This window comes from Nerophis lumbriciformis, linkage group LG18, assembly GCF_033978685.3.
Source record: "Nerophis lumbriciformis linkage group LG18, RoL_Nlum_v2.1, whole genome shotgun sequence".
Taxonomy (NCBI): Eukaryota; Metazoa; Chordata; class Actinopteri; order Syngnathiformes; family Syngnathidae; genus Nerophis; species Nerophis lumbriciformis.
Window position 1 is genome coordinate 11,916,255 of NC_084565.2, and position 22,746 is coordinate 11,939,000.

Consider the following 22,746-nt stretch of genomic DNA (forward strand, 5'->3'; position numbering starts at 1 on the left):
ATAAAAAGTCGCAACCATGATTAGATCCCAAACTTCTCGTAGACGTGCTTTCGAATTACTGTATTTTTCGGAGTATAAGTCGCACCGGCCGAAAATGCATAATAAAGAAGGAAAACAACATATATAAGTCGCACTGGAGTATAAGTCGCATTTTTGGGGGAAATGTATTTGATAAAAGCCAACAGCAAGAATAGACATTTAAAAGGCAATTTAAAATAAATCAAGAATAGTGAACAACAGGCTGAATAAGTGTACGTTATATGAGGCATAAATAACCAACTGGTATGTTAACGTAAGAGTCATTCAAATAACTATAACATATAAAACAGGGGTGCTCACACTTTTTCTGCAGGCGAGCTACTTTTCAATTGATCAAGTCGTGGGATCTACCTCATTCTTATATATAATTTATATTTACTTATTTAAGAAATATATGTTTTTGTTAACAAGTTAAAGGTGTTTAATGATAATACAAGCATGTTTAACACATATAGTTAATATTGTTAACAAATTAAAGGTGTTTAAACATAATACAAGCATGTTTAACACATATAGTTAATATTGTTAACAAGTTAAAGGTGTTTAAACATAATACAAGCATGTTTAACACATATAGTTAATATTGTTAACAAGTTAAAGGTGTTTAAAGATAATGCAAGCATGTTTAACACATATAGTTAATATTGTTAACAAGTTAAAGGTGTTTAAAGATAATACAAGCATGTTTAACACATATAGTTAATATTGTTAACAAGTTAAAGGTGTTTAAAGATAATACAAGCATGTTTAACACATAGTTAATATTGTTAACAAGTTAAAGGTGTTTAAAGATAATACAAGCATTTTTAACACATATAGTTAATATTGTTAACAAGTTAAAGGTGTTTAAAGATAATACAAGCATGTTTAACACATATAGTTAATATTGTTAACAAGTTAAAGGTGTTTAAAGATAATACAAGCATGTTTAACACATATAGTTAATATTGTTAACAAGTTAAAGGTGTTCAATGATAATACAAGCATGTTTAATACATATAGTTAATATTGTTAACAAGTTAAAGGTGTTTAAAGATAATACAAGCATGTTTAACACATATAGATTCCTTTATTTCATGAAGACAAGAATATAAGTTGGTGTATTACCTGATTCTGATGACTTGCATTGATTGGAATCAGACAGTGGTGCTGATAACGTCTGCATTTTCGATTGGAGGAGAAAAAAAGTCCTCCTTTCTGTCCAATACCACATGAAAGTGGTTGGTTTTTGGCATCTTATTAGTCCAGCTTCCGTACTCCTTTGTATACACTTTACAAGAAATACATTGTCGGCAAACTCCGTAGCTTGTTAGCTTGTGCACGCCAGCTTTCTGAGACTCTTATTTTGTTAGCGCAACTGTGCAACTGTGCAGTCGGTCTTTGGAGTTTTGACGACAGGTACGGCGCCAGAGTCTGATGAAATAAAGTGTTTCTCGCCTTCCAGTCGGTAATTTTAACGAGCTGGCAGCAGCCAGTGAATGTCAATCAAGTGACGAAAGTGACGTCATAGTGAAGATTTATGATCGCTCATTTTTAGGACTATTTTTCTAATGCCTGGCTGGTGATCGACTGACACACCCTCCGAGATCGACCGGTAGCTCGCGATCGACGTAATGAGCACCCCTGATATAGAACATGCTATACGTTTACCAAACAATCTGTCACTCCTAATCGCTAAATCCCATGAAATCTTATACGTCTAGTCTCTTACGTGAATGAGATCAATAATCCATCCATCCATTTTCTACCGCTTATTCCCTTTGGGGTCGCGGGGGGCGCTGGAGCCTATCTCAGCTACAATCGGGCGGAAGGCGGGGTACACCCTGGACAAGTCGCCATCTCATCGCAGGGCCAACACAGATAGACAGACAACATTCACACTCACATCCACACACTAGGGCCAATTTAGTGTTGCCAATCAACTTATCCCCAGGTGCATGTCTTTGAATATTAAATTGTTCCTTTTCAGCAAGCTTCTCCATGATGTGATCCATCTTGCAATTCAGTTCAGAAATCGCGGATTCCAACATTATTTGATATTTTATGCTAATGTGTTAATAATTTCACACATAAGTCGCTCCTGAGTATAAGTCGCACCCCCGGCCAAACTATGAAAAAAACTGCCACTTATAGTTCGAAAAATACTGTAATCGTTTTTTACATATTTTAATGATCGTGAGAAATCAAAATTGTCCAACCATAAGTTTTCTTTAGATAGTCGAGTTCCCTAAGACGATAGAATAAAATGACCTCCTGTATCGACACAGAATCTTAGCGTCTTACCTTTATCACCAGGTAGCGAGGAGGGTCTCTCGCCATTCTGGTAAATTCATTGGCAAGCTCCTTGAACGTGGGACGGATGTTCTCGTCAATCATCCAACCTGCAGGCAGTTAGAGATCACCTTTACTTTGTTGCACCGGAGACATCCGGTCCGTCCGTCCAGGCCACCCCCAAGAAGAACTCACATTTGACCATGACCATGTAGACATCTATCGTGCAAATAGACGGCTGGGACAGTCGCTCCCCCTTTTCCAGCAGATCAGGAACTTCCTGCGGGCGCATGGTGGAGTAGGGCTCCGCACCGTGGGACATCATCTCCCATATTGTCACGCCTGCAAGTGAAAGCGGATTTTTAATGTTCAAATGTGGAGATGATTAAAAAAAAGTACAGCAGGAGTTCGCCTACTGCAGGGAGAGTCAACTTTATTGCTTTGGGGGCCGCATTTTCATAAAGCAAAAGGCCGATAGTAGTGATGGGTTGATGAGGCGTCATGAAGCGTTTCGACACATTGCAAAACTGTATTGATACTGTGTCACTAAATACTGACATCTGCTGGACATTAAAAATCCCTACAGGCAACCTATGGACCGACTCAACTGACACTGATTTTATGCCCTAGTACAGGGGTCACCAACCTTTTTGAAACCAAAAACTACTTCTTGGGTACTGATTAATGCGAAGGGCTACCAGTTTGATACACACTTAAATAAATAAATATATTGTCATTTGTAAGTTACACGTAAGTGTGATTTAAACAAGAATAGCTAAATAAATAAATGTATGTATATAAAAAAATGGGTATTTCTGTCTGTCATTCCGTCGTACATTTTTTTTCCCTTTTACGGAAGGTTTTTTGTAGAGAATAAATGATGAAAAAAACACTTAATTGAACGGTTTAAAACAGGAGAAAACAAGAAAAAAATTTAAAATAAAATTTTGAAACATATTTTATCTTTATCATTCAAAATTCAACCGACAAAAAGAAGAGAAAAACTAGCTTATTTGAATCTTTTTGAAAAAATTTAAAAAAAGAATTTATGGAACATCATTAGTAATTTTTCCTGATTAAGATACATTTTAGAATTTTGATGACATGTTTTAAATTGGTTAAAATCCAATCTGCACTTTGTTAGAATATTTAACAAATTGGACCAAGCTATATTTCTAACAAAGACAAATCAGTATTTCTTCTAGATTTTCCAGAACAAAAATTTTAAAAGAAATTCAAAATACTTTGAAATAAGATTTAAATTTGATTCTCCAGATTTTCTAGATTTGCCAGAATATTTTTTTTGAATTTTAATCATAGTAAGTTTGAAGAAATGTTTCACAAATATTCTTCGTCGAAAAAACAGAAGCTAAAATATGTATTATTCTTTACAATAAAAAATAAATAAATTTACTTGAACATTGATTTAAATTGTCAGGAAAGAAGAGGAAGAAATTTAAAAGGTAAAAAGGTATATTTGTTTAAAAATCCTAAAATCATTTTTAAGGTTGTATTTTTTCTCTAAAATTGTATTTCTAAAAGTAATAAGAAGCAAAGTAAAAACTAAATGAATTTATTTAAACAAATGAAGACCCATCCATCCATCCATTTTCTACCGCTTATTCCAAGTGAAGACCAAGTCTTTAAAATATTTTCTTGGATTTTCAAATTCTATTTGAGTTTTGTCTCTTTTAGAATTAAAAATGTCGAGCAAAGCGAGACCAGCTTGCTAGTAAATAAATAAAATTTAAAAAATAGAGGCAGCTCACTGGTAAGTGCTGCTCTTTGAGCTATTTTTAGAACAGGCCAGCGGGCGACTCATCTGGTCCTTACGGGCTCCCTGGTGACCGCGGGCACCGCGTTGGTGACCCCTGCCCTAGTATATACAATAATATAAACCAAGTCATTGTATTTCATTTAGGATTATTTCATATCTTCATTTAAATAAAAATATATTTTTATCTTTTTTAGATACAGTCAATAAATAATGTGAACATGTATCATAACATGGAAATCTAAGAGAACGTGTTGTAGATGATTGTGGACTGGGAATTTTTTTAATTAAATTTTTTACACATTTTTATAAAAAATAAAAATAAAAAAAGTTTTTCCGACGTATTACATTTTAGACGATTTCTCTTCTTAGTTATTATTTCACCGGCTGTAGAAAAGACCCGCTCACAGGGCACAGAGGAGGCGTCAGTGCGACACAGTTCGCGTATCGGTCACGTGACCAAAACAGCGCATGATCGGTCACGTGACTTTCTAAAAGCGGTACGCACACCGGCACAGGGTTTTGCTCTATGAGCTCGACGCATGCGCCGATGCATCGGTGTTGCCGGACCCGATAGTGAATGTAGAAGTCTGGCCTATCGGTCTTGTTGAGTATTAAACTATGCGACTGGTTTTTTCGGATATTGACCACGTTGGGGTTCCGGTCAGAGAACACAGTCATCATTTGGACTCTTCCAACTTTAATGGTGCATATTGGTCAGGGGTCGGCAACCCAAAATGTTGAAAGAGCCATATTGGACCAAAAATCCAAAAAAAAAATCTGTCTGGAGCCGCAAAAAAATAAAAGCCATATAAATTGAATTAAGAGGACTTAAAGGAAACTAAATGACCTCAAATATAGCTACAAATGAGGCATTATGATGCCATATGTACATATAACTAGCCTAAATAGCATGTTAGCATCGATTAGCTTGCAGTCATGCAGTGACCAAATATGTCTGATTAGCACTCCAACAAGTCAATAACATCAAGAAAACTCACCTTTCATGCACAACCTTAAAAGTTTGGTGGACAAAATGAGACAGAAACAGAAGTGGCATAAAACACGTCCTCGAAAGTCGGAGAAAGTTATACATGTAAACAAACTAAGGTGAGTTCAAGGACCGCCAAAATTAGTGGGACAAAACGGCGCTTGCCAAATACTCCAATCAGTGAAGCATGTTTAATATAAACAGTGTGCTTTATAACAATTAGGGAGGTTTGTGTCATGTTTGTCCTCCTACAGAAACCATATTAAAACAAAAAATAGATTTTTTTTTCCCCCTCATCTTTTTCCATTTTTCATACATTTCTGAAAAAGCTCCAGAGAGCCACGAGGGCGGCGCTAAAGAGCCGCATACGCGCGGGTTGCCGACCCCTGGTTTAGGTTCATTTATTTAGTTAGTATCTGTAAATCAGAAGCAAACACCCATCAACATTTATGTCATTTAACTAAACAACAATATAAATGTATGCTCAAAGTAAAATACTAGAGACATAATATATTGCATTTCTACAATGGCATGTGAGCTAGCCACATTAGCAGCAACAATGCTATCCTTAACAGGGAGATGTTAGCTCGTAGCATTCTGACAACACAGCACCAATAATACTCATAAAACACCACTAAATGTTACACAAACACAGTGATGTCTATTAATAAACTAAATTAGTCTTATATAATAATCAACATACTTATATCGTCAAAGACTAGAGCACCGATTAAACGGAGCAGAGAAACAAGTCAGCGCACATAAACACACGTCAAAAGGGAAGCGGAAATGAACCCTACAGGAAGAAAGCGGAAGTGACACTGTCAAGAAATGCTTCAAAATAAAGTATCTGAAAACATAGATAAACATGCAGAATTTTTAACAGGTCTCATTTTGTGTATTCCTGAGAACCAGCGTCCTCTACAGTAGACATCTGATATTGATCTATCTATTTTATCAGAGTGCTCTGTTGTTTCTAAGGATCTTCTGCAAAAAAGCAAGTCAAGTATCACCATACTTGCCAACCTTGAGACCTCCGATTTCAGGAGGTGGGGGCGTGGTCAGGGGTGGGGCGGGGCGTGGACGGGGTGGAGCGGGGCGTGGTTGGGGGCGTGGTTAAGAGGGGAGGAGTATATTGACAGCTAGAATTCACCAAGTCAAGTATTTCATATATATATATATATATATATATATATATATATATATATACATCCGGAAAATATGCAAACAAAACTGTGTTTAGATAATTGATACTTCAAACTTGCATAAATAAATATTAAGGAATATAACATAACTTGGCTTCTGAGAGTTTCAAAATGTAATAAATAAAATGCTAAAGTTGTTGATAAACAAGCAATTATTTTAACAATTAAATATGGTCATTTTAAATGAATTATTATGATAATTTAAAATCAATTATTTCAAATATGTTTATTTTAATGTATAATTCTATGGCTGAATGTAATAAGGAGTCATGAAAAAATACAAAAAAAATACAATTAATTTTGATGTTTTTAGCAAAATATAGTAAAAATGTATTTAGTTTTTTTTTTTTTTTTAAATTAATAAATATATTTATTTTTAGGTAAGATAAACAAAATAATACAATTTATCTCTAGTCTGGATGATTTAGTTCTTGTCACCCTGTTGTCCTCCCGTCATGAAAAAAGGCTGTCCTCACTCAGGTCCGCATGGAGCTGGAGGGGGCGTGGCTTCCAGCTCCGGCTGAAAATCGGGAGATTTTCGGGAGAATATTTGTCCCGGGAGGTTTTCGGGAGAGGTGCTGAATTTCGGGAGTCTCCCGGAAAATTCGGGAGGGTTGGCAAGTATGAGTATCACTCTCGTGTTTTACCTGTGTAAAGTTGGACCCCCGCCCCCACCCTACTTTGTCACAATATCCCTTAAACCAGTACCATTCATTTGTGCTGAAAACATTTTCATCTGTGCCGTTACGTTTGACGTTTTTTTATGTTGACGTGTAATTAACGTGTTATTAATCATGAAAAGAGACTATTTCAAAATCTTCCCAAACGTGTCCCACTCGTATGTGCTGCCAAAATGTTGTCATAACGGAGGGGTTTTTGCAGCTTACTGCGAGGTTTGTTCTCCCAGGACGCAAACGGACTTGAAGGTAGGAACATATTTATCAATTAATTAATCCTTCCATCCATCCATCCATCTTGTCCTGCTTATCCGAGGTCGGGTCGCAGGGGCAGCAGCCTAAGCAGGGAAGCCCAGACTTCCCTCCCCCCAGCCACTTCGTCCAGCTCTTCCTGTGGGACCCCGAGGCGTTCCCAGGCCAGCCGGGAGACATAGTCTTCCCAACGTGTCCTGGGTCTTCCCCGCGGCCTCCTACCGGTCGGACGTGCCCTAAACACCTCCCTAGGGAGGCGTTCGGGTGGCATCCTGACCAGATGCCCGAACCACCTCATCTGGCTCCTCTCGATGTGGAGGAGCAGCGGCTTTACTTTGAGCTCCCCCCGGATGACAGAGCTTCTCACCCTATCTCTAAGGGAGAGCCCCGCCACCCGGCGGAGGAAACTCATTTGGGCCGCTTGTACCCGTGATCTTGTCCTTTCGGTCATAACCCAAAGCTCATGACCATAGGTGAGGATGGGAATGTAGATCAACTGATAATTTGAGAGCTTTGCCTTCCGGCTCAGCTCCTTCTTCACCACAACGGATCGATACAGCGTCCGCATTACTGAATAATCCTATTATCCTATTATTATCATAATTAATCCTACATATGACAAAAGACAGGAACTAAAACAAAAGGAAAGCGTGCCGATTGCACATAAAACTTAACGCAGGAAACATAGACGCTAACACTTAGCCTGAACTATGGACATACAGTTGAACAAACAAGACTTACTGTGGCATGAAACAAATAACTAGCAAAAACTTGGAATCGGACATGGAACGAGCAGCATGAATGAAGCATGAAACAAGCATGAAACTGTGGCATGAAGAGAGCAATGACACCAAGACGACCAACTGCAAAGACAGGCTTAAATAATAGTCTCTTGATTAGTCCCGAACACATGAGGCAGGTGAAACTAATAAATCGCCATGTTAACTAAACAAACAATGGAGCGCAAATAGGAACTAAAAGAGTCCAAAACTAACAAAAAATAACAAAAACATAATCCAGACCACAGATCATGACACATTTTGGTGTAACTATTATAGTATACTTTTGTTTTTTATGTCATTAACATGTAATTAACGTGTTGATCATAAATAGAACCGGACTGTAATACTAACTGTAACTGGCCCATTGCCAAACACAGTAGGCACTGATCCAATTGGATGTAGTATCTAGGAATCTCTTTCCCTATTTTGATGCTATTTTCTCACATTAGAAGGCTAAACTAGCTACACAACAACTCGAACTAACATTGCTAACGTACCATTCACACATTTCTAGTTAGTATTATAGCCCCCCCCCCCCTCCCCGTCCCAAAAAAAAATATTTCAAAATCTTCTCAAACGTGCCAATTGTTTGTGCTGCAAAATGTTTTGGTCTATTATAGTTTTAAAGTTAACGTTTCATGGTTTTTATGTTAACGTTTAATTAACATGTTATTCATCATAAATAGACATCTGAATTTAACTATTTCAAAATCTCCCCAAACTTGTCCTAATTGTTTGTGCTGCAAACATTTTTGGTCTAACAATAATAGTTTTTAAGTTATTAGCGTTTTACAGTTTTTGTGTTATTAACATGTAATTAACGTGTTATTAATCATAGACACCCCCGACTGTCATTTCAAAATCTCCCCAAACGTGTCTCAATTGTTTGTGCTGCAAATATTTTGGGTTTAACTATTATAGTTTAAGTTATTAACGTTTTATGTTTTTTTATGTTATTATTAACGTGTAATTAACATGTTATTAAACATATATAGAAACCCCCCCCCCCCCCCCCCCCCCCTCCCAATTATTTAAAAATCTCCCCAAACGGGTCCCAATCGTTTGTGCTGCAAACATTTGTGGTGTAAATATTAGTTTTTAATGTTTTTTATGTTATCAACGTGTAATTAACATGTTATTCATAAATAGGCACCCCTCTAAATCGCCAACTATTTCAAAATCTCCCCAAATGTGTCCCAATCGTTTGTGCCTCAAAAAAGCTTTGGCCTAACTATTGTTGTTTTTATGTTATTAGCATTTTACAGTTTTTATGTTATTAACATGTAATTAATTTGCTATTAATCATAGACAACCCCCACAACTATTTTAAAATCTCCCCAAAAGTGTCCCAATCGTTTGTGCTGCAAACTTTTTATGTCTAACTATTATAGTTTTTAGGTTATTAACGCTTAGTGGTTTGTATATTATTAACTAGTAATTAACGTGGTATTAATCATAGACCCAAACGAGTCACAATCATTTGTGCTGCAAAAAAATGTTGGTCTAACCATTTTAGTTTATGAGTTACTAACGACTAATGGTTTTTATGTTATTATTGTGTAATTAATATGCTTATCAATCATAAATAGACCGGGTTATGAATCATAAAACGTTAATAACTATAGAGCACAAATATAGCACAAACAATTAAGACACGTTTGAGGAGATTTTGACATGGTTTGCGGGTTGGTTAGGAATAATAACTCAAATATTGTAACGTCTGTCGAGACGCTTTGAGGACATGAATTCCATCCATCACTTTACTGAGCAAAACTCTTCATTGTCGGCCATAAACACATCACCAAAATATTAGTAAAAAAAAAAGATATCTAGCAAAAGTGGTCATTTTCTGCAGTACAAACCAGACCAAAAGCAACTTTGTTATATCAACAGCAGCCGCTCGCTCTTTCTCACTTGCGCCAACACATGCACATATGGCACTTAGCCAGTGATGCGTTTACAGCCACACAAAAAGTCGGACAACTCCAACACCACACATAAAGTGTCATTCCAGGTCGTTACACTATGATTTATAAATCAAATGTGTGCTTATTCTAGTGTCATTTATTAGCAATCTTAATTTATAAATATGAATCATGAAGTGCTGTTAGTATATTAAATAAATACTAATAAAAATATATTTTTTACAAACAGGAAGTTGCAGGAATGTACTCATGATCCCCTGCTTACATCTCATTGTGCAACATGTGAATGTTTTAATGGGAACTAAATGCAATGTCTGAAAGGGGTACAAATTATTTCCAAAGCAGGACCTCCACCCAGACAAACAATACAAGTACACAGTTCATGAAAAACAATATTTTTTGTTATTGTCATTGTAAGTGGGCCTAAACACTTACATTAGAAAATAACCTCATGGAAATGACTGCTGTCATTTGATTATAATAATAAGAGAATGTTGTCTGTCAATCTGTGTTGGCCCTGCAATAAGGTGGGGACTTGTCCAGGGTGTACCCCGCCTTCAGCCCGAATGCAGCTGAGATAGGCTCCAGCACCCCCCGCGACCCCGAAAGGGACACGCGGTAGAAAACGGATGGATGGATGGAAATTGAAGTTGTTATTTAGTCAGGTTTGGGACAGGTGTGCTGCTGGTGTAGCCACAGTGTGCACGTCTGATGTCGCTCACATGGGCTCCACTCAATGCTCAGGGAGTTTTTGCGTTTGCTCACACACATGAAAAATTAGAGGGAACATTGCGTGCGAGTGGTAATACGAATGAAGGAAGAATTAATTCATTCCCCCAAAAAACAGCGGGGGGGTCCATCGTCTGGCGGTGGTTTGGCTTCAAGTGGGAATATGTCAAACAGACAACCATAATTTGTCAAGTGTGGAGCAAAAGCGTTGCTATAAAAAGTAGCATTACTGCTAATATGTAGCATCATTTGAAAAGTCCCCTGCTAGAGAATGAAGAGTGTTTGAAACTCCGCACGTCAACATCTCCATTCGGTGCCACACGCCCACACCATCAAAATGCCGAGGCCAACATTTCCAGATCAACACCGTATGAAAAAAATAGTGATTTTTTTAGTTGTGATTTCCTTCTCTGCATGAAAGTTTAAAAGTAGCATATATTAATGCAGTATGAAGAAGAATGTTTTAATGTACACACATAGAATCATCATACTGCTGTGATTATATGCATCAAGTGTTCATTCAAGGCTAAGGCAAAATATCGAGATATATATTGTGTATCGCAATATGGCCTTAAAATATTGCGATATTAAAAAAAGGCCATATCGCCCAGCCCTAGTTCAATGATGCCATTTTTGTTTGTCATGTATAATTTTGTCTGTTTTGTGTTTATCCTTGAATAAACAGGTCAGTTTCTTGTTACCAACCATTGTGTATTATTCAAACTCCCCTAATTCAGCTGGCTAGTTGTTATCAAGAGTACTAAAACCCTTTTCAACATGATTCTGACAACTAAGTAGGCTAAATAACTTTAAATGCTCGGATAGGCCAGTATCGGTATCGGATCGGAAGTGCAAAAACAACATCGGTATCGGATCGGAAGTGCAAAAACCTGGATCGGGACATCCCTAGCTTCAACCACAGACCTCCGAGGGAAAAAAAAATATTTTTAATGACATAACAGTTGTTTAGAAATGTGTGAGTTAGCAGTCTTAGTTCGAGTTGTTGTGTAGCTAGTTTAGCCTTCTAATGTGACACAATAGCATCAACGTCTACCGGCAAAATAAAGAAAGATCTTCTTAAAAACTACTTCCAATTGGATCAGTGCCTACTGGGTTTGGCAATGGACCAGTTAGTATCATAGTCCGGTTCACGAACGATTATGTTGCCCGGAGCATAGCTAACTGTATTGGCCGGCTTGAGCCTCTATTCTAGGATTTGACGCAGCAGTGCAGTAAAAGTATTAACATGATAAAGAATAGAAAAGCATTTTATTGTCAATATACCCATGCATACATCCAGGCTTTGGCATTGGAGAGATAATTACAACATTTTAACCTTAGCCAGCATTTCGTACCAGAAATTTCCGACCCTGCTTCCTCACTTTGTGTCCGCCACGTCGTCTCCTCATTCAGCCGACAAAAAAACCACGGTAGACCCCATGGTCTCGCTATCTCAATTGGCATGTTGTGTTGCGGTGAAAGTCAAGTAAAAATTAGATCGGCGGTGGCGATCACCGGCGTCGATATTCCGTACGGTCTTAGGAAAACAAAACAAAAACAACTTCTAAACAAGGCTGCCGGGGTGGGGACGAAAGGCTAGTCAGCGTGAAGGGGTGTGGTAAAAAGACGGTTTAATTTGCTTCTGACAACTTCGCCTCTCAAAACCAACCGTTTTTGAAGGAAGCCGAAAAGTGGCTTGAAGATAGGACTTTCCAGCTGGCTAATAGCTGTGTCTATTGCATCGTTCTAGTCAGAGCGCATGCTGCTAATTGCAGAAACTCGGCAGTGCGGTTGTACAAACAACTCCATGGCAATGAAAACTCACCGTAACTCCAAACATCGCTTTGATGAGTGTATCTGCGAAACAGGATGCTCTCCAAGGCCATCCACTTGATTGGCATCTAAAGATACAAGCCAAGTATTTCATTCAAATATCTTAGGGTGTGACATTTTTTTTTTTTGGCTCGTCTACCAACCTTGACTTCATTGTAATAGTATTTCTTGTCGTCTGGGTACAGTAAGTCTGCGATGCCGTAGTCTGAGATCTGGGCGGTGTAGTTATTCTTCAGCAGCACATTTCTGGCTGCCAGGTTCCTGTGAACCATGCCGTTTTCCTCCAGGTAAAACATACCCTGGGCAGAGTGGAAAACAGCGTGAGGAACCCACCAGACGGCCTATTCTTGTGTAAGGAAGTGGGACTCCAGCCTGTTTACCTTTGCGATCTGCACACACCAGTTGAGGAGCCTCTGCGGACTGAGCTTGTTCTTGTTGTTCCTGACGTGGTCCAGCAGGGAGCCCTGGCTGCTGAGCAAGCTGACGAGCTGCAGATCTTGACCGGGGCAGATCCCGTGGATCCGGACTACGTTGGCGTGGCTCAAGCTTCCAATCGCCAACATGTGCTGGAAACAGAGAAGTCATGAGTGAGTTACATCCAGCATAGAAAATGAGTGCTCAATAGCCAATTCTGTTTTGTCCGGTCTCACATCAGTCACTTCAAAGAACGTCTGCCGTCCAGTGCGATCATGAATTGTTTTTATGGCAACTGGGAGCTTCACCGTGTCGCCTTCAGGAATCCAAACACCCTGTACAATACGGAAAGCAGCCATTTGACAAAACTGCACAAATGTTTTGCAAGAAGCTCCTGGTTACAAACCTTGTGAACAAATCCAAACACTCCGTTACCCAGCAGCTTGATCTTCCGCACCTGTGTGGCCGTCAGGATGCGAGGGTCGACTTTGGGACCCTTCTCTCCGGGATCCTGAGACTCAAAGCTCTGAGCAAACACAATGTAAAAGGAACTCTGTCATATTTGTTCATGTCCTTCATTTCCAGATGACTGGCTTACAGTGTGGCAGTCCGCTCCCTGTATGCTCAGTGCCAGAGCTTGGTCCGCATTGCCGGCGGTAAGTCGGACACGTTTCCAGTGAGGGTTGGACTCCGCCAAGGCTGCCCTTTGTCACCGATTCTGTTCATAACTTTTATGGACAGAATTTCTAGGCGCAGTCAAGGCGTTGAGGGGATCTGGTTTGGTGGCTGCAGGATTAGGTCTCTGCTTTTTGCAGATAATGTGGTCCTGATGGCTTCATCTGGCCAGGATCTTCAGCTCTCGCTGGATCGGTTCGCAGCCGAGTGTGAAGCGACTGGGATGAGAATCAGCACCTCCAAGTCCAAGTCCATGGTTCTCGCCCGGAAAAGGGTGGAGTGCCATCTCCGGGTTGGGGAGGAGATCTTGCCCCAAGTGGAGGAGTTCAAGTACCTCGGAGTCTTGTTCACGAGTGAGGGAAGAGTGGATCGTGAGATCGACAGGCGGATCGGTGCGGCGTCTTCAGTAATGCGGACGCTGTATCGATCCGTTGTGGTGAAGAAGGAGCTGAGCCGGAAAGCAAAACTCTCAATTTACCGGTCGATCTACGTTCCCATCCTCACCTATGGTCATGAGCTTTGGGTTATGACCGAAAGGACAAGATCACGGGTACCAGCGGCCGAAATGAGTTTCCTCCGCCGGGTGGCGGGTCTCTCCCTTAGAGATAGGGTGAGAAGCTCTGCCATCTGGGGGGAGCTCAAAGTAAAGCCGCTGCTCCTCCACATGGAGAGGAGCCAGATGAGGTGGTTCGGGCATCTGGTCAGGATGCCACCCGAACGCCTCTCTAGGAAGGTGTTTCGGGCACGTCCGACCGGTAGGAGGCCACGGGGAAGACCCAGGACACGTTGGGAAGACTATCTCTCCCGGCTGGCCTGGGAACGCCTCGGGATCCCCCGGGAGGAGCTGGACAAAGTGGCTGGGGAGAGGGAAGTCTGGGCTCCCCTGCTTAGGCTGCTGCCCCCGCGACCCGACCTCAGAAAAGCGGAAGAAGATGGATGGATGGATGGATGGCTTACAGTTGGGGACAAAGCAATGAATCCCAATGGCAGCCACTTTACAATCAGCGACAGTCATAAGCTAAGCTGCTGCTTAAGGAAGATTGATGTAATTCATCCCTACGTACCAGGCATGTACCATATTTTTCGGACTACAAGTCGCTCCGGAGTATAAGTCGCACCGGCCGAAAATGCTTAATAAAGAAGGAAAAAAACATATATAAGTCGCATTTTTGGGGGAAATTTATTAGATAAAACCCAACAGCAAGAATAGACATTTGAAAGGCAATTTAAAATAAATAAAGAATAGTGAACAACAGGCTGAATAAGTGTACGTTATATGAGGCATAAATAACCAACTGGTATGTTAACGTAACATATTATGGTAAGAGTCATTCAAATAACTATAACATATAGAACATGCTATACGTTTACCAAACAATCTGTCACTCCTAATCGCTAAATCCCATGAAATCTTATACGTCTAGTCTCTTACGTGAATGAGATCAATAATATTATTTGATATTTTACGGTAATGTGTTAAAGGGGAACCTTATCACAATTTCAGAAGGGTTAAAACCATTAAAAATCAGTTCCCAGTGGCTTATTTTATTTTTCGAAGTTTTTTTCAAAATTTTACCCATCACGCAATATCCCTAAAAAAAGCTTCAAAGTGCCTGATTTTAACCATCGTTATATACACCCGTCCATTTTCCTGTGACGTCACATAGTGATGCCGATACAAACAAACATGGCGCATAGAACAGCAAGTTTATAGCGACATTAGCTCGGATTCAGACTCGGATTTCAGCGGCTTAAGCGATTCAACAGATTACGCATGTATTGAAACGGATGGTTGTAGTGTGGAGGCAGGCAGCGAAAACGAAATTGAAGGAGAAACTGAAGCTATTGAGCCATATCGGTTTGAACCGTATGCAAGCGAAAACGACGAAAACGACACGACAGCCAGCGACACGGGAGAAAGCGAGGACGAATTCGGCGATCGCCTTCTAACCAACGATTGGTATGTGTTTGTTTGGCATTAAAGGAAACTAACAACTATGAACTAGGTTTACAGCATGTGAAATACATTTGGCAACAACATGCACTTTGAGAGTGCAGACAGCCCAGTTTTCATCAATTAATATATTCTGTAGACATACCCTCATCCGCTCTCTTTTCCTGAAAGCCGATCTGTCCAGTTTTGGAGTTGATGTCAGCAGGCCAGGGAAGCTAGGGTCGATAGGGGGTTTAGCTCGCTCGTCTGCGGGAACAAACTGCCGCCATTGCTTGCCGTGCTACCGAGGTCCTTTGTCCCTGAATTGCTCACACACTCCGGCAGATTCAATGGGGGTCTGGCGGCAGATTTCTTTGACTTTATCGTTGGAAATGCATCTGCTTTGAGTGTCGCAGGATATCCACACATTCTTGCCATCTCTGTTGTAGCATAGCTTTCGTCGGTAAAGTGTGCGGAACAAACGTCCAATTTCTTGCCACTTTCGCATCTTTGGGCCACTGGTGCAACTTGAATCCGTCCCTGTTTGTGTTGTTACACCCTCCGACAACACACCGACGAGGCATGATGTCTCCAAGGTACGAAAAACAGTCGAAAAAACGGAAAATAACAGAGCTGATTTGACTCGGTGTTTGTAATGTGTTTGAGAAAATGGCGGATTGCTTCCCGATGTGACGTCACGTTGTGACGTCATCGCTCCGAGAGCGAATAATAGAAAGGCGTTTAATTCGCCAAAATTCACCCATTTAGAGTTCGGAAATCGGTTAAAAAAATATATGGTCTTTTTTCTGCAACATCAAGGAATATATTGACGCTTACATAGGTCTGGTGATAATGTTCCCCTTTAATAATTTCACACATAAGTCGCACCCCCGGCCAAACTATGAAAAAAACTGCGACTTATAGTCCGAAAAATACGGTAACGGTTTTGTAGATACCGCGGTATTGCCGTTTCAAAGTCTTCACCACATTGCCGTGACGTGTGACAGTATCAAATTAAAACTTGGTGAGTGTCGTTTTTTTCTGGCGCTTAAAAATAAACTACATCTCCCAAAATCCTCTGCACAGCGTGGGGGCATGGTACGCCATAAGCAGGACGTGACCTATGTTTGTACTCGTAGTAGATAAGACGAATAGTTTTTAGAACAGTTCCTGAAAATTCCATCAAAATATGTCCATAACTGTGTGAGTTATGTGGCTAACAAACACACAAACAAGCCCTGGCGAACACAAAACCTCTGTGGCAGAGGGAAGAAAGTCTGCATTCTGAAAAGCAAAGCACACCACCTTTTGTCTCAAGGCGACACAGAACTCGTACCGTCGCACCACAGGGAAAATACCACAAAAAAAAACTGTACACCGCGAGAAACAGGAGTAAACTGAAAAGCTCCTCAATCCATCCATCCATCCATTTGTCCACCGCTTGTCCCTCTCAATGTGGCCCAGAAAAGATATTTGAAGCTAAACATTCATTTATGTCATAATTACATTATTAAAAGTTGTGTTCTTAGTTTTTCAGAAAAACATAATTTTCCCGACTGTTTTAAAAATGTCCAGTGTAGAGGACACTTTATTGGCTTTATTATTTTACATTCGTTACACACAATGTTAACATTGGCACTTTAAGATACTCAACTGTAAGTTTTTGTTGATATTTTTTTAAACAACGGGTGTTCCGCACTTGAAAATATGTTTGTGTAGTAATAAATGTGATTCGAACATTTGAGCATTATGTTTGTGTTCAATTACAGTAAGTGTTTGATTTTCCTTTATTTATTTACCTGCCACTTCATTTTACACATTTTAACATTTTTACATATTTTGTTTAATTTTTGGACATTCACCACAATATTTTCGTGCTGTTCCGTTAATACCGTGATAATCATAAGATTGGTAATAAAAGTTAAAAATATTGTCAGACTTTCTGTGATTTCTTCTGGGGGCTACAATATATTATATTACTTTAATTAGTTTTCCATCCACCCATCCATTTTCTACCGCTTGTCCCTTTCGGGGTCACAGGGGGTGCTGGAGCCTATCTCAGCTGCATTCGGGCAGTAGGCGGGGTACACCCTGGACAAGTCGCCACCTCATCGCAGGGCCAAGTTTTCAAGTAAAAAAATATATATATTTTCAAGGTGTGGCGGTAATGAAAATGCCAAGGTGGTGCGTCACATTCAATGACATTAAGAGGAAACCCTGTCTTTACGATATATCTTTTAAATTATTGATATATTTGCTATTTATCTTATTCAAATTATTTTAATTCAAGGACAACCTGTTTGCAGTTTTTTTATGTTCCATTTAAAGCTGTTTACACGAAAACGAAGCAGTTTTGTTTTGCATTTCGTTTCCTTGCTGTTGCAAAAATGAACCAAACCGTGACCTTAAAATCAAGTTATCGCAATTTCCGGTCGATTTTTTGGCCCACACTTTGAACCCTGCACTTCATACAATGCTGCGGCTAATTTATGGATTTTTTTTTTAGGGTTTATGAGATATGCATGCCGCCAATATATTTAGCCTCAAAACATCAGACTAATGACATTGCTGAATGGGTCACATTAAATCCATACTTGCCAACCCTCCCGGATTTTCCGGGAGACTCCCGAAATTCAGTGCCTCTCCCGAAAACCTCCCGGGACAAATTTTCTCCCGAAAATCTCCCGGAATTCAGGCGGAGCTGGAGGCCACGCCCCCTCCAGCTCCATGCGGACCTGAGTCCGCTTTCCCACAATATAAAGAAGGTCTACAGTAAAGCAGTCCGTCTGCCGTAAACAGCAATGTTGTGACACTCTTAAACAGGACAATACTGCCATCTAGTGCATTTGATGAAAGCACTTTTGTGCATGCCACACAGCAATGCATCATCAGAGAGGGTGTCCAGCATGGTTAGAAAGATAGTGACAGAGAATAGAACAAGGATGGACAATTCAACCCTTAACTCAACAATGAGTAGATGAGTGTTATGTGTGTGTGTATATGTGTAAATAAATGAACACTGAAATTCAAGTATTTCTTTTATATATATATATATATATATATATATATATATATATATATATATATATATATATATATATATATATATATATATATAGCTAGAATTCACTGAAAGTCAATTATTTCTTATATATATATATATCCATCCATCCATCCATCCATCCATTTTCTACCGCTTATTCCCTTCGGGGTCGCAGGGATATATATATGAAATACTTGACTTGGTGAATTCTAGCTGTAACTATACTCCTCCCCTCTTAACCACGCCCCCAACCACGCCCCCGCCCCAACCACGCCCCCTGCACCCACCCCCCACCTCCCGAAATTGGAGGTCTCAAGGTTGGCAAGTATGACATACATATATATATAATAAAATAAATACATATATATATATATATATATATATATATATATATATATATATATATATATATATATATATATATATATATATATATATATATATATATATATATAGCTAGAATTCACTGAAAGTCAAGTATTTATATATATATATATATATATATATATATATATATATATATATATATATATATATATATATATATATATATGAAATACTTAATTCTTATATATATGAAATACTTGACTTGGTGAATTCTAGCTGAAAATATACTCCTCCCCTCTTAACCACGCCCCTAACCACGCCCTCGCCCCACCCACGCCCCCCGCCCCACCCCTGCCCACAAACACACCACCGCCTCCCCCCGCCTCCCGAAATCGGAGGTCTCTAGGTTGGCAAGTATGCATTAAATCAAACGCATTCACACAGTCTTTCAGTCAGCCATTTACTGCGTTATGGACTCACCGTCATCTTGGAGAAGAAACAACAAAATGCACACAACGCAGCCCTAAAGCCAAAGATGATCGACGCAACCACCCAAAAAGGAAAAACCTGCCGCATGGAACGGAAAAACACTATCACGAACGGATTAAGACAGCGCCCTCTGGTGCGCTATACCGTGCGTCGTGTTACAGGCTTTTGTTACATTTGTGAATGAACACAAGGGCATGTGTAAATATTTCATGTTTTATGTGTGCACATGTGGGTTACACCAGGGGCGTCACTAGCTTTTAAGGACAGGGGGGGCTTAGCCCCCAGGAGATGCACAGGACGCGAGCGAACGTAGCGCACGAGCACAAAACTACACAAACGGCTAACAAAGACTTAGAAATGATTCATTGTTATTAGTATTATTTAAAAAATGCACGGGACGAAATGAAATGCTCCCCGGGACGATGGCTTTTAACCATTTTTTCTCTTTTTCTTTTAATGTATTTATTAATTTGACATTTTATATTAAATGTCTTGGTTTTTCCTCCCTCTGAAAATCCTATGAAATGTTTAACAAGCCATCCTATAACAATACAACAGCTATTAATGTAACAATACAATAAAACAAATATATGTAATAGAGATGCGCGGTTTGCGGACACAACCGCGGAGTCCGCGGATTATCCGCGGGTCGGGCGGTTGAAAAAAAAAAAATTTGATTTTAAATAGATTCAGGCGGGTGGCAGTTAAACCAATTCGGAAATATATATACATAGTTAAATGTTGTTACCCACATACGAAAAACGAGCAGGCACCTGCAGCATATGCCACAACAGAAGAAGAAAAAAAAAGAGATGGCAACGCCGGCAGCAAACGTGGTACGCGACAAACTAAAAAAGGGAATACTAAAGACCAGGGGAAAAAAAGGCCAGAAAAGTTCAGCGTGGACTCGTTTTTATGAGGTTGTAAATCAGGATGATAGTAATGCTGGCTACATGATTTGCAAGAGCTGCGACGCTGTTTATGTCTACGACAGTCACAAAACCGGGACATCTAACATGGTGCATCACATTTGTGCAAAACCCCGAACCTCCACAAACACCCTGAGCATGAGCAGTTAAGTCCGCCGTGATCCCAGAAGAGTGCCACAGGATGTTAAAACAAGATAGAACGCAGCTGCCTGCAGCAGTTTGAGTGGCGCGAGTGCGCTTGGAGGTGCGCTCAGCGCGGCTCCCAGATGATTGCGCACTGGTGTGCGTCTGGGCCGTGACAGCGTGGCACGCATTGAATGTCTCTGCTGCATTGGATCAGTCTCCTTTCTTTAACAGGCAAAAGATTTATAACCTCACTAATGCCTTGCATCGTCTATATTAGATATATAACAACGGGCGGGTGGCGGATGGCGGGCGGGTGCGGTTTTGATTAAATGTTAGTTCGGGTGGATGCGGATGGTTGACGACTTTTGTGATGCGGTTGCGGATGAAATAATTGCCTATCCGCGCATCTCTAATATGTAATGTTTTTTTCATTGTTTTAACATTAGACTAATGTATATTACTTTATATAGATTCTACAAGACAAGTCCAAGGACCGCAAGCAAGGTCGCAGAGAAAATGCGGACTGGATTTTGAGGGATGTGGGCATTTTCTATATGAACAAGTGGAATGGATTGGATACCGACACACTAAAGGGGCTCTCTCCCTTAAAGTAGCAATGATTGTCACACACACACACACACTAGGTGTGGTGAAATGTGTCCTCTGCATTTGACCCATCCCCTTGTTCACCCCCTGGGAGGTGAGGGGAGCAGTGGGCAGCAGCGGTGCCACGCCCAGGAATAATTTTTGGTGATTTGCGCTATGAAGTGAGGGGAAACTGAGTGAATAATGACAGGTTATACGATTCATTTATTTAAACTCATATTCGGGCCACTTTATAATGAATATGTCGGCATGTATTTGTTAAAAAAAAAAAAAAATTAAAAAAAATTATATATATATATATATATATATATATATATATATATATATAACACCAAATTATTTAGGGGGGCTTAAGAACATTTTAGGGGGGCTTGAGCCTAACAACGCCAATGGGTTACACACTTGTGCTGGCAGTTGATGTGCAAAATAACATTTGTCCAAAAATTAGTTGGGAAATGACGTTACCTTACGATGGCGTACCGTTACACCCCTGTTACCGCGTGCATTAAAATGGGTTCTTTACCCTTTTTCATAATGTCAAGAAACCCAGAAGAATAATAAACCCAAACCAAAGCCTCACCTCTCCACTGGCCATGTATCTCCTCATAGCTCGTTTGCGACGGATGGCGAGGCCTCGGCGATACAGAACACTCAGCACGAAAACAGAGAAGCTGGCGAACAGAAGGGCGATGACTCCCAGCACGATGGCTGTGGTGGCTTGCCTGGAGATCAAAAAGACAATATCACTTTGCTGACACTAAATTACGAGCACAAAAAAGATTCCTACCCAGAAATGGATCTGGAAGACCCGACACAGTCCCCAATTGTTGGACCTAAGCACCTATAGAGAGAAATGATAGAAAAGTGAGTCAGCTTCATGCAGAAAACACACAGCATTCTTCGCATAGACATTGTCGTCTTACCCTTGGGTGCAGTTGGTGTGACACTGCTCACAGCGGCCTTGCTTGTTTGGGTACTTGAAGATAACTCCCTCGCCTCCCATCACACCCTCAGGACACAAAGTCACACAGTGGGGGCCGTCCTGCAGGTTGGCGCATGCGACACACTGATCGGCTCCCTAACGGGGCGCAGAATTTGAGGTGAGTTTTAAAGGGGAACATTATCACCAGACCTATGTAAGCGTCAATATATACCTTGATGTTGCAGAAAAAAGACCATATATTTTTTTAACTGATTTCCGAACTCTAAATGGGTGAATTTTGGCGAATTAAACGCCTTTCTATTATTCGCTCTCGGATAATGCAGCTGAGATAGGCTCCAGCACCCCCTGTGACCCCGAAAGGGACAAGCGGTAGAAAATAGATGGATGGAAAACTAATTAAAGTAATATAATATATTGTAGCCCCCAGAAGAAATCACAGAAAGTCTGACAATATTTTTAACTTTTATTACCAATCTTATGATTATCACGGTATTAACGGAACAGCACGATAATATTGTGGTGGATGTCCAAAAATTAAACAAAATATGTGAAAATGTTAAAATGTGTAAAATGAAGTGGCAGGTAAATAAATAAAGGAAAATCAAATAAACACACTTACTGTAATTGAACACAAACATAATGCTCAAATGTTCGAATCATATTTGTTACTACAAACACATATTTTCAAGTGCGGAACACCCGTTGTTTAAAAAAATATCAACAAAAACTTACAGTTGAGTATCGTAAAGTGCCAATGTAAACATTGTGTTTAACGAATGTAAA

General features: G+C 40.0%; 1 protein-coding gene across 2 annotated transcripts in view; it reads right to left on the bottom strand.

Moving 5' to 3' along the window:
• erbb3a (erb-b2 receptor tyrosine kinase 3a) overlaps positions 1-22,746 on the bottom strand; it is a 95,834-nt gene that overhangs the window by 18,861 nt on the left and 54,227 nt on the right. Inside the window, exons 15-24 of one of the 2 annotated variants that reach the window (XM_061977636.2) lie at positions 21,944-22,098; positions 21,808-21,861; positions 21,601-21,742; positions 13,299-13,418; positions 13,129-13,227; positions 12,859-13,044; positions 12,622-12,777; positions 12,471-12,546; positions 2,506-2,652; positions 2,323-2,420 (exon numbers count right to left, since the gene is read on the bottom strand). In XM_061977636.2, the coding sequence (XP_061833620.1) occupies positions 2,323-2,420; positions 2,506-2,652; positions 12,471-12,546; positions 12,622-12,777; positions 12,859-13,044; positions 13,129-13,227; positions 13,299-13,418; positions 21,601-21,742; positions 21,808-21,861; positions 21,944-22,098 (1,233 nt within the window). The remainder of the gene's footprint in view (positions 1-2,322; positions 2,421-2,505; positions 2,653-12,470; positions 12,547-12,621; positions 12,778-12,858; positions 13,045-13,128; positions 13,228-13,298; positions 13,419-21,600; positions 21,743-21,807; positions 21,862-21,943; positions 22,099-22,746) is intronic. The other variant, XM_061977637.2, reaches the window with a different exon arrangement.